Here is a 12,043-nt window from a genome sequence, read left to right on the forward strand (position 1 = left end):
CCTGGCCATCTGCAGCATCTAAACAGGCCCGAAATACCAGTGTAAAGATTTAAAAACTTTGGTTGTGTGATATCAAATAGCTGCTTTTGAAAGCTTTTGACTGTAGAGCTGGACTCAGTTAGTTATTTAGATCACAGGCAGGTAAAACAAACCAGAAATTATTTGATACCTGAGTCATCATTTGAGATGAGAAATGAGAATATTTAAACCTGATACACGAAGGGATCCTGAATTGTAAAATCTATGTCTTCTGAAATTATAACTAAAAATGAAAACTAAAGAAAGCTATGTAAACATGTTCCCTAATTATTTACTTTCTTTGAAAATCCTACAAATGATAATGCAGGCGAGTCGCCGCTGTAGGCCGAAGTAAAAGATAATTAACTGAATAAATTAGTGAATGGTTTTGTTAAATAGCATTTTAACTTGCTTTATAGCGTGACATGTTTATGTTCTAAAAATACATTATCATAAAACTATGACATTTTTGTCTTAAAACCCTAATTTCCTTCGGGATTAATAAAGTATTCTGATTCTGATTGTGATTCTAAAAAGAAAATTTCATAGTTTTATAAAATGATAAAATGACGAATGAATATACAAATCATTTAAAACAGACCATCCGTTGTTTTAATTCAGATTTCCAGAAAAACAAATGTACATTTATCCCAAAGGTTTAAATATCAGTGAATAAATAAATAATAATGAGCTTAATAATAATAGCTAAAATAGCGTATTTATAGGTTGCAAATGAACTTTTTTCCTTAATAATATCTGGTCATAAAGAATATTTTTGTATCTAATGAGATTTGTAGTAAAATGATTGCTCATCCTTCCTCAATCCAGCTTCTTAGACAAGCTGGAAGAAAATAAAATTTAATGTTAACCTTAATATTACACAATAGACAGAAACATTTTGCTTGCTTACTTGTTATATTTATGTTTTTTTAAATTAAGTAACATGCTTGACATATTTTCAGTAGTTCAAATTGATGACTCTGTATTAAAGTATGTATTATTAAGCCTAATGGCCCTAACACCTGTCCCTAAGTATCATCATTGCATACATTAATTCACATCATTTTCACGATGATGTAAAGTCTTATTTCCTAACAATCATCATGATTCCCAATTATCTTGTAGTCATTGAATCTTCTCATGCCTACAAGACTCTGCAGTAGCAGCAGGACAGCAGGTACATATAGATATGTCAAAGCTTTATCAAAGTTTTGTCAATCACATCATTTAAACATCTATAAACAAGGATCAGTGCAAATTAGGCCCCGCTAGTTAGGACAGCAAGTTTAATTATGTCACGTGTCTGATTGCTAGACACTTGACAGCTGGTTGTACTTAATATTTATGTGTAATTTATGGCTAAAATTGAATTCCATCATCTATTCATCAGCCACTATCGTTCCATTATCTGTGCTTTATGCTCTAGTCTCTCGGCCTCCCCTCCTCCTCTTGCTGGCATTAAGTTCAAACTTGACACTGATGTTGACTCACTTTGTCACCCCTCGGTGGCTCTCTCTCTCTCTCTCTCTCTCTCTCTCTCTCTCGCTCGCTTTCTCTCTCTCTCTCCCCATCGCTCGGAGGACAAGAGTGCCCGCAGACGCATTTCTCTCCAGAGCCCCCCCTTTCACTCTTTCACTCGCTCTCACCCTGTCTAACTCTCTCCATCTCTCTCCTACTCTCCTCTTTCCACGCACACACGCACATCTACACACACACGGTATTGTCAACAAAGCTGGAGAACAAGGGACGTTGGGGGACCAGGGGAATAGAGGTCCACGGAGGAGGCGAGTAACACACACAGGACCCCCTCATCATTTCATCTGGACGCTTGGTAAGTTTGAAGAAATTGTGCTGTGTGTTTCGTTTGGTTGCTTCTTTAATTGCCGGTTTATCGCGGACTATGGGGTCAGCATCGTCACCACTGATATTTATTTAAAAGATTTCTGGACTTTATATTTAAATTGTCATCCCTGTGCACCCCGATCTAACAGAATCACATTTGACCTTTGACATTTTATTACGGCTGTAGTTTGTAAGATGTGGCTCCGTACTGACATACCTTTACCCTTCTTGTATAACTCTCCAATGAGGAAATCTTCCCACCCCAAACATAAACCAACAGGAAAAGAGAGCAGGGTTTTTTTTTGTGTTTCTTTTGTTTTAACTCTGAGCTGGGTAAATATTTATTTAAGCTGATAACACTGATAAATGAAATACGTTTGCACTTTATCTTTCACAGTGACCATTAACCATGAGTTTGTTTTGGATGCTTTATGGCTGATCTTGCTCGCAAAGCCGCTGTACAGTATGTGATTGCAGTTTTTTGGCTGCACAGACTTGCGAACATGTTTTGGTTTACTGGGGGGGAAAAAGGAGCTGAAAGCAAGTAACACCACAAATGTACTGCCTTTCAGAGTGGTTTCTAATGTACTTCATCTCCCTCTGGTATACTATCCTAGCAATGTATAACACACACTCGTTACGACAGCGAGCATGTAACTAACTCCATTTCTGCCTGTCATCATGAGGCTAATTCACTACAATGCCAACCATGTGTGAATTCATGCGATATGAACCCCTCCTTCTTCTTCTTCTTCTTCCTCTTCTTCTCCTCTTTGCCCCTACCCCTAAACCTTGCCTCCCCACCCCACCTTAGGAGGTACGATTTGGAGGATTGAAGAAGGGAGAGAGGAGCCAAGGTGCCAGTAAACAGGGTCAAACACGCACGCAGGACGGGACTCTTTTATTTCTCTTCATGGTGGTTTGGACACTCGTATTATGTATGAGAAGTTAACCATGCTGAACCTACAGAGCGGCTCTAACTGGAGTGGGCCTAACAACTGGTACCATGATCCCACCGCCATCCAGACGCAACACAGCACAGGTGAGAGGACATTTTCTGTCTAGATCATGACACAGCCCTCACAGATCACAAGGAATATGTCTTTGATTTTAAACCACTTTCAAAGTTGTTTCGTGGCTACATCACCAGCCTTTACGATCTTAAAATATGAGACACACACCCATGTAACGCACATCTCTTTTGTCACCTTCATTGCTGCCAGTGTCTGAGGGATGTCTGCTGGACACGGAGGGCAGCATGGGAGCCGAGGCAGGGGGGGGTGGAGCAGGCAGGGTAGGAGGAGGAGTCCCCGTGGAGCGGGATGAGGGCGAGGAGTCTCAGCTGAGGCTGCAGCTCAAGAGGAAGCTGCAGAGGAACAGGACCAGCTTTACGCAGGAGCAGATCGAGGCTCTTGAGAAAGGTCAGGCCATGCAAGCACGCACAGCACTCTCCTCGCAGCCAATCGCTGCTCTCCACTGGTGCGAGCCAGACCAGAGCGTGTCATGACACAGCTTGTCTTGCTGCTTTTTTCCCCCCCTGACAACACCTTTTCTATTGGATTATATTTGTTACACCTTGTTTGCAGGAGTTTCTTAAATGGCTGTGGGGAGTGGGGGATGCAAATGAGAAATCATAAATCATCCCGTGTATATTTTGGTAGGACATCATCTTTATCAGAGCCTGCAGATGAGAATAAACATTACCAGATGCAAATTATCCACAATCCTCACTCCACAAATATTCCCGATCTGGTCCAGAATAGCCTCCAGAGACATGTAAAGCAGAGGTTTGATAATGCGTGTTTGCCGCGTTTGTATTATGCAGCGAGATCTGGCCCTCGTAGCCCCGATACCCTCTGAGAGGGATCAGAAAGCCACCCTTGACTGGATATGGCTGCAAAGGGCCCTTGAGCTAAATAAGGACGCAATGTCCACTGTGCAGCCGAGTGGAAATGTATCACTGTGGTCACTCTGTGCAAATGACATTAATGAGGTACACTGACCTCACTGCACAGCCAAGGCACAATAACAATCATGTGTTGACACGGACGCCAATTATAACAATTTGCAAGACTCAATTTGCAAATGTATCATTATTTTTGCTAAATAAGTATTTATTAAGTATTTATTTATTAAGAGTGGACAAGTTTTTTTTTTAAATTATTTGCAGACATTATAATCTCAACTAATTCAATATTTAAAATGAAACTTAATTATCTGCTGCTTTTTCAGATCATTTACTGACTTTTCGGGTTTCGGTTTCTCTCTTGACATTTTACTAAAAAATTTGAACGGAAACAGTTCAGACTATAAAGACATCTGTACAACTAGATCTGAAACTTCAGAGTTCATCAGGATGAATCAGACTGCCGCTTACAGGGTGAGGCACATTCGCGTTTCGACTTGTCAACAACAAAAATGTCAGCAGTTTGTCACCTAGAAATGAACTCCTTTGATGCTCTAAAAGTGAAACTCTCACTAATACGAAGTGTCTGGTTTCAAGCCACACCATTTGTTAGACACCTTGTAGTAAGTCACTATATATGCAAATAAGTGACAAACAATGCAATTTTCCAATACTAATTAAGAAAAACAATAACCTGCAAGGATTTTTCTTCAGTTTACTTTTACTCAGCCTTCTGTGAAATAAAGTGCTTAGACAGTTTCTCAACTTGAATCCTTTCATATGAACTTTCTGCGTGTTCCATAATCATAAATATTTTATACAAAGTGCAACAGATAAATATTTCAAAAATGGTTGTAAGGATACAGCTCAGCATCCTGGATTTATATGTTCCAAAGAAGGATAATTAGTAATGCTGATATTAAGCAGTAATTACCCAATATGTAGTTGATTGATTTCTGCTAAAATGACTCTATAAAAGTCCATTTCTGCTTAATTCTAATTCAGACTAAATGATATGATGGTTCCAAAATAGGTGAAGAGCATGCCAGGCTTAGGACTCACTTTGTGTGTTTGATGATGCCTTATATCTTCCGCAGAGTTTGAAAGGACGCATTATCCAGATGTTTTTGCAAGGGAGAGATTAGCGAACAAGATCGATTTACCTGAGGCCAGGATACAGGTGAGAAAGCTCTCAGTCCTCCTCTACAGTCCCATTTATTTGTTAGGCCTAACCTGTAACAGAATCCAAATATATAGACCAATGTAGCTGTTAACAACAAGGCAAACGGGTGCAACGGGACTCTTTGATTGGCAGGTGTGGTTTTCAAACCGAAGAGCCAAGTGGAGGAGAGAGGAGAAGCTGCGCAATCAGCGGAGGTCAGGCGGTGTGACTTCTTGCTCGCAGAGCCAGGCCCCCCTGAGCACTTCCTTCAACACGTCTGTCTATCATCAGCAGCACAGCAGCAGTTCAGGTGTGTTTGTTGACTTAACTCATACAGCACACGAGGAGCCTGAAAGCAAGACTTTACCTATTCTCTCAATAATTTATGTATTTGGTGACAGGAATATTTTAGTAGTTTATAATTACCAGCCTCAGAGCTCCCTCTGCTTGACATTTGCAGGCTGGCAAACCATTAGAGGTTCTCCATTAGAGCGCATCTATATTAAAACGTTTCCACTGCGAGATGCTTGTGCGTAAATTTGTGCGCACATGCTCACTGTGCGTGCACCCTGTGTGTCTCGCTCTCTTCCTCTCTCTCTCTCTCCAGGGTCCATGTTGAGTCAGGCTGAGTCGTCCCTGCCCAGCTACAGCTCCCTGTCAGTTTTCTCATCTGGAGTCCAGGTTGGAAATTCATCATTCGTCATTCATCATTTATCATCAGCACCTTCCAAACTACATCAAATTCATCATAACAGATCAGAACCTGTTTATTATCACTTCTAGGCTCTGAAATTCATATTAATCAAAGTTAATAAATGATTCTGCAGCTGATAATAAAACGTGGTCACAGCAGTATTCTTTAATATTAGAAACATATGGTTTGAAAGATCTTTAAATTGATTGATTTTTTTAAACTGATGAACGATTATGACATCGTGTGAATGAATATGAATTACATTAGGGTTGTTTTTTGCTTCTCTCAAATTTTGACTGACATAATGCCATAATTTGGACATTTTTACAGTCAAATAGATCCAGTCAGTTCTTAATAAGGTTCTTATAGATGTGGCTTCAAGCAAAGCACCCAATACAAGAAACTGGAGATGTACACTTGTTTTTCTGACAACTTATAGCTCCTTCTTATCAGTCAAACTTTATTAATCATATTTTTCAACCACTGAACTCCAAATTCATTTTGCATTGAACATTTCTCCTGTGAAAAAATGCAAAGGGTGTGTCAGGTTGAAGGCCTTGGCAGACTTTGGCATTGTTCTGAAAGCTGGAAGGTTTGCAATATTGTATAAAAGCCTTTGAACAAAAGGTTTGTTATAGAATATGAAATGGTTTTTTAACGAAAATGCAGTTTGCTTTCACATTCTTTGTCAGGAGCCTGCAGCTAATCCCCACTTTGAGGGATGTGGGATGCGCAGCTCTCTGGTTTTCCAGTGGATTGTAATTCATGTGTGCCAGAGCCTCAACAATAATGCATTAGAAATGTCTGCCCGGTCTGATTTCTGAAAATATTATCATCGCAACGTTTAAATCTTTAAAAAGATTTGAAAGAAAACCTTGACTCTTTTTGCATCTGCAGTATTAAACAAAAGCGTGACGCTGCTGTTGCCGCCGCGCTGAACCACACTCCGAACATACCACAAGCCTCTAGCACCTCCGTGTGGTGAAACCCAAACCATGTTGCTGTAACTGTTTTAGTGCTACATGGTCTAGTAGACAGCAATGATTCTGCTCTTAAAAGTAGACTTGTATGTAATGCGTACCAACATCTTTTCTCTCCTCCACTCCTGTGTCCGCTCTCAGTCAATTCCTCCCCAGTCGGCCTCCTCCTACTCCTGCATGTTACCTCCATCTCCTTCTGCACCACGCAGTTTTGACTCATCAGCGTACTCCTCCCCTCATCTGCAGTCTCCACCCTCGGCCAACTCCAACACGGGTGAGCGTTTATTAGCATCACTTTGTTATTTGCTTTATTTCTATCTGTGATTTCTGTCTGACTCTTTACGCTTCTGACTGTTTTTCTCCTCTATTCAGGGCTCATATCGCCTGGGGTGTCAGTGCCAGTCCAGGTCCCAGGAACTGAGCCGCAGAGCATGAGTCAGAGCCTGGGTCAGTACTGGGCCAGATTACAGTGAACAACAGACAATTGTTGCCAATCAGCACGACGAGAGAAGAAGAAGGAAAAAAGGGCATGTAAAATAAAAACGAGTGCGAAGAAAAGAATATAAGCAAGCACAGGGCTGAGCTATAGAGGGGCCTCGAAGGGGTTGCAGACCCCAAAAATGCATTAAATGTTTACAAATTCAGCCAAGAGCAGCTTTGGTTGCACTTAACAGTACTCCGGCTGTACTGGTGTTATCTTAGTATTATCAGGTTGCACTTTTGGATAGTATGTGTACATAGCGCTGAGGTCAGGGTTAGGTATAGGATCAGTCTGAGGTGTGTTTAGGATTAGAGTCAGGATTAAATCAGGGTTTAATGTAGCATTTGATATTTAAGACTTAGCTTTGAAACCTTCCAAAATTCCATTACACAGTCTGGCTTTTTCTTTTATAAGTATATATGATCCAAGCCAAAGCACTAAAAAGAACAAAGAGGAAAAGACTGGTCTTCCTAAAGCTCAATACACATTTCCGAAAAAAAAAAAAGTGTTTACATTGTAGAATTATGTTGCAAAAATGTTGTTTATTCTGTTCAGTTTAATTAAATAGTGCCAGTTGACAGCAGAAGCCATCTCAAGGGGTTTTATGTTGTAAGGTGATGACCCTACAATATTCGCGAGAGGACTCTATCGATTTAACAGCAAAACTTTCTTTTGCTTTGCTTTGAGTTTTAAATTATACCTGACTTTACTTCTACCCTTCAGCTTTAAGATCAATCCTTAATGCCAGCGTATGTCAGGTGTATTGTGAAGTGTAACCACAGTTTCTTGTTACTTGAGCAGCTCAAAGATATTGTGATAGCTAGCTTGTTCGCTAAGCATAAGCTGTGTGAGGCTACTGTGAAGATTTTAGACTTGCTTACAGCAATCACTTGTACTGAAACTAAAAACAAAAAAACAAAAAAACAAAACAAAACATACCATAACAAGTGTAAATCCTGCCTATCCTGCCAGCAACATTACACTGAGACCACATATTTTTGTACAGACATCTGTGTATGATGAAGATAAGTGTGAAATATTGTCGGATGTTATTGGAGGGAAGAATGTAGCATGCTGTAGGCTCATTCACTCTCAAAGCACAAGTTTGATTAGTAATGCTGATGTCAGTACTGGCTGATCATAACATCAGTCTACACAATAATAAAAATGGCATTAGCAGATTTTTGGGGGGCAAACTGTAAATCAGCTACATTTTGTCTCTATTCTATATGCTGTGGATCTAATCTTTTTATTCAATCAATCAAGAAATCAGAAGCAATTCCATAACAAAGTTTGCAGTGATATATACACGATACACCACATCATAAATATTTATTAGCCTATGACAATCAGTACAAAAACATAGTGCAAACACTCAAGAGACAATCAAAGCTGGAAGTAGAGGTGAATAACTGTGAAGTTAATGCAACACTGTCAATACAACAGCAATGGCTTTAACAAATGTGCATGACCAAAACAAGCTGCTACAGACAATCAGCTCCTATCAGAAATGAAATCAAGTATTGTACAAAAAGCTGTTGCTGTAATCTGCAGAGTTTGAACCTCTGCTCACTTTCCTCTGACTATTGGTTTTATTGATGCATCTCATACGAAATGTCTTTCGGCCCTTATTTATTTGTGTTTTCACTCGTTCACATAAGTCCTTTGTGTTGTTTTTGTTGTTGTGTGTTGTGTTAGTACTGTATAGCTACCAAGAGTCAACCCTTTTGTGAAGGCCTTGGATCCCTTTAATGAAAATAAAACTGTGTGTAATGAATCATTAAAGGTCTGCGTTTGTGACATTGTTTCGCACTTGCATGGTTTCACAAGTTTTAAAAGAAAAGGATAATAGTGATGTGTATGTAGATTGGTAACAGGCTAGTAACTGGTCAGCTACTTACGTAGCAACTTTATTCATTCCAAAATACAGTCAAATTGGACCATTGGCTAGTAAATCAAAGGTTATTTGCAGTTAACCTCGGCATGCTTGGTATGCAGTGTGTGCTTAAAAAATTTGAGGAAACGGGACAACTGTTGGACAAAAGAAGTAGTAGGCCTAAAAAATGACTATGTAGAGAAGATGAACAGCTAAAAGTCATGTGCATGAAATGTGAAAAATAAATTCAGCAAAGACCTGACACAGGACCTGGGAGATAGGTCAGATCCTAAATACGCATCTGACCCTTCAGCTGATCTCTGAAGCCCCATCTGAGGAGCTAAAACCCAGACATCAACATTACTGAAGCAGGAATAACAACAACAGAAAGGCAGCCAACATTCAAAGATTAGGGTTGAAAGTCCTACAAGAAGCCTAGAGAACTTTTACTGGAGACTAATTAAAGAAATGAGAAGAAGGCTTTGCTAAAAGAGTTCAGGCTGTGTAGAAGAATAAAGGGGGTCATACTCCCTAGATTTGTACATACGTTGTTTCTGGCTTTCATCATGCATTTCCATGTGTGTATGTGTTGATACATTTTTGCATTTATTTCCCATTTATCTATCAAAATATAAAGAAATGATGGGTGACTCAAGACTTTTGCATGGTGCCGTAGAGTACAGGCCAACAGTATTAGGCTGTTTCTTGAACAAACAGGAAAACTGGAAAACATCATCTGTCCATTCCAGCAAGATTGTTTAAACTCAGTTTCCCAGAGTTCACCATTCAGAATCTTTTGTTCAACAGCATGAATGGAACATATGCTGTCAACCACTACTATTAAATATCGAGCAGCTAAAAGACTGATCATTTCCCACAGGGCAGCGACATGAAGTGGGCATGATGGAAACTGGCCTGCCATTAGCAGGGCTGCATTTATGCGCTAATAGCTCCACTCACTTGGGCCCTGGAGGATGAACAGAAATTAAATACGGGAGGAGAGGAAGAGGAAGACAGGGGGGAGGGGGCAGGGAAAGATAACACCAGTTATGCTTTGCAGAGCGAATGGAAATGTAGACCCACAAACATAATGTGCTATGAGATGCCAGAGCACTCAAGCCAAATGCAGCATCATCCGTTCTCCAGAAATGTAGACGTAGACTGATGAGTAAAGGTAGACAGAACTTCCAGAAATTCCGTGTGCAGTTTCCATGTGCTGTTAAAAAAGGCTAAAATGTCTTTAAAAGTTTCAATTTAATTTCTATCATCCTGTTTGCAAATAACTTTGTATTTGCAAAGTTTGTATATTTTTTTGTATATTTTTGTATATTTTGTCATACTCATTTTTTTGGCATTTGTCATCCTCTGAGCTTTCTCCTAGCTGCTCTAATGTGTTTCCTTTCCTGACAAATAATAAGTTTCACTTCCCTTTGGCAGTTCACTCAGCCCTCTGGACAAAGAGACTGAATAAGTGAAGTTGTGTTTTGTTAAGTGTTAAAATTACTGTACATTTCCAACATTCTACTAAATTGAAGAAACAATTGGATTTTTCAAAATAGATACAATCAATACAGATGAACCATTGTTGCTATGGAACATGGATGCTGCAGTGCCTCTCATTTTTGAAAAGAATTTACATGTTGTCTGTAAATCAAACCCTACAAATGTGGCATCACTGCAAAAGCACAACATGTCTCTTGATAGGACATTAGGACTCATATATATTGCATAAACTATGCTTGAGGTCTCAGACTCATATCCTACACAGAGAACAAGAATGAATTCCTGGATCTTAGAAGATTATACAATCACACAAAGTATGTTTACTACACATTAGGATGATGTTTGTGGTTGCTCTAACCCAATAATTTGATGTGACCCAGATAATAATTAAAGAAAAATTAAAGAGTGAAATGACTCCCTAAGTCTCTTCTATTTTATTACCTGTACCAGAACAAAGACAGGTCAAAGCATCAGGTAAAAAATGGTGATACTGACTCGGACCTGAAAAATCTTGTCTAGTGCGAGAGCCCACAAAGCCACAGGTTCTTTCTATTTCTACTGAATTGTACATGAGTCCTCTGTCTCATTTGGTCTGTATTTTCAGGTTTGAAAATGTTTAAATTAATAAACAAATGAATAAGTAAATAAACAGGTTTGTGAACCTAAATGTAAACAGCCTGTGCTGCTTGGCTTGAATGCATGATAAGAAGGCAACTGGACTTGTTTAGGTATGTGAAGATGTTTTGACCCACTAATCATGTGAGGCTTCACATAAGCCACAGAGTGCATAGACTAGTGTACAGTGAATAGTCCTCTGACTTTTACGTAGGAAAAAACAGAAAACCATTGCAAAACACATGGCAAAACGTAGGAGAGCCACGGCAACAGGACAAGACTCAGCTGTGCGTTTGTACTCTTTCAGAAATGCCAGTGGTCACATTGTGGACCAAAATGATGGAAGACAGAGATAAGTAAAGGAGGTCATGCACCTCTACTCCGCCATTGCTGAACAGATGCGGTGGCTAACAACACCAGGTACCAGCCACATGCAATGCAGGCTTGAGAGCCCTTCCAAGAGATTTCAACCCCTACTCACGCCTTAACAGCTCATGTGGTGGTGGGGTGGGGCAATGTCTTATAGTGTGTTCCAGTTCAAGTCAGAATTTCTAACTGGAAACTCAGATTTCCAACTTGGGAAATCTGACCAGCTCCACCAACCCCAACTTCACAATCCAAAATGGCAGCAGTACATGTAAATATAAGTAAAACCGTAAGCCCCTATATGTGTTTTCTGTGGGCAGGCCAATTGTGGGTATTCCTGGTGTTCATGTAAGCTGACCCATCCAGGGCCCCTAGGAGATTTGTCCCTTTGGACCCTGAATTCATTCCACGTAATTCTGTAGCAATCCAAAATAGGCTTTTCAACTGAAAACCACTCACCCCCCCCTCCCCCCCCCCACTTGGGAGTTATCATATGGTTCTCTGTGGGTAATAGAAAACCCATTTAGGGACCCTAAAACTACTGTTGGCCCTGATTGGGCACACCTAACTGGGGCCCATGTGGGGTCCATCATACCCACA

At 40.0% G+C, this 12,043-nt stretch overlaps 1 protein-coding gene across 1 annotated transcript; it reads left to right on the top strand.

Annotated features, from left to right (window-relative positions):
• Nucleotides 1-518: 518 nt before the first annotated feature.
• On the top strand, nt 519-9,861 carry pax10 (paired box 10). Its single transcript, XM_084937861.1, has 8 exons — nt 519-1,849; nt 2,675-2,902; nt 3,084-3,281; nt 4,864-4,946; nt 5,082-5,238; nt 5,536-5,609; nt 6,744-6,876; nt 6,975-9,861. The coding sequence occupies exons 2-8, from the start codon at nt 2,797-2,799 to the stop codon at nt 7,073-7,075; spliced, it is 852 nt and encodes a 283-aa protein (XP_084793987.1). The 5' UTR covers nt 519-1,849; nt 2,675-2,796; the 3' UTR covers nt 7,076-9,861.
• Nucleotides 9,862-12,043: the final 2,182 nt, after the last annotated feature.

The sequence above is a fragment of the Perissodus microlepis genome, chromosome 8 (assembly GCF_051167445.1).
Source record: "Perissodus microlepis isolate ML-2025 ecotype Zambia chromosome 8, ASM5116744v1, whole genome shotgun sequence".
NCBI classification, from domain to species: Eukaryota; Metazoa; Chordata; class Actinopteri; order Cichliformes; family Cichlidae; genus Perissodus; species Perissodus microlepis.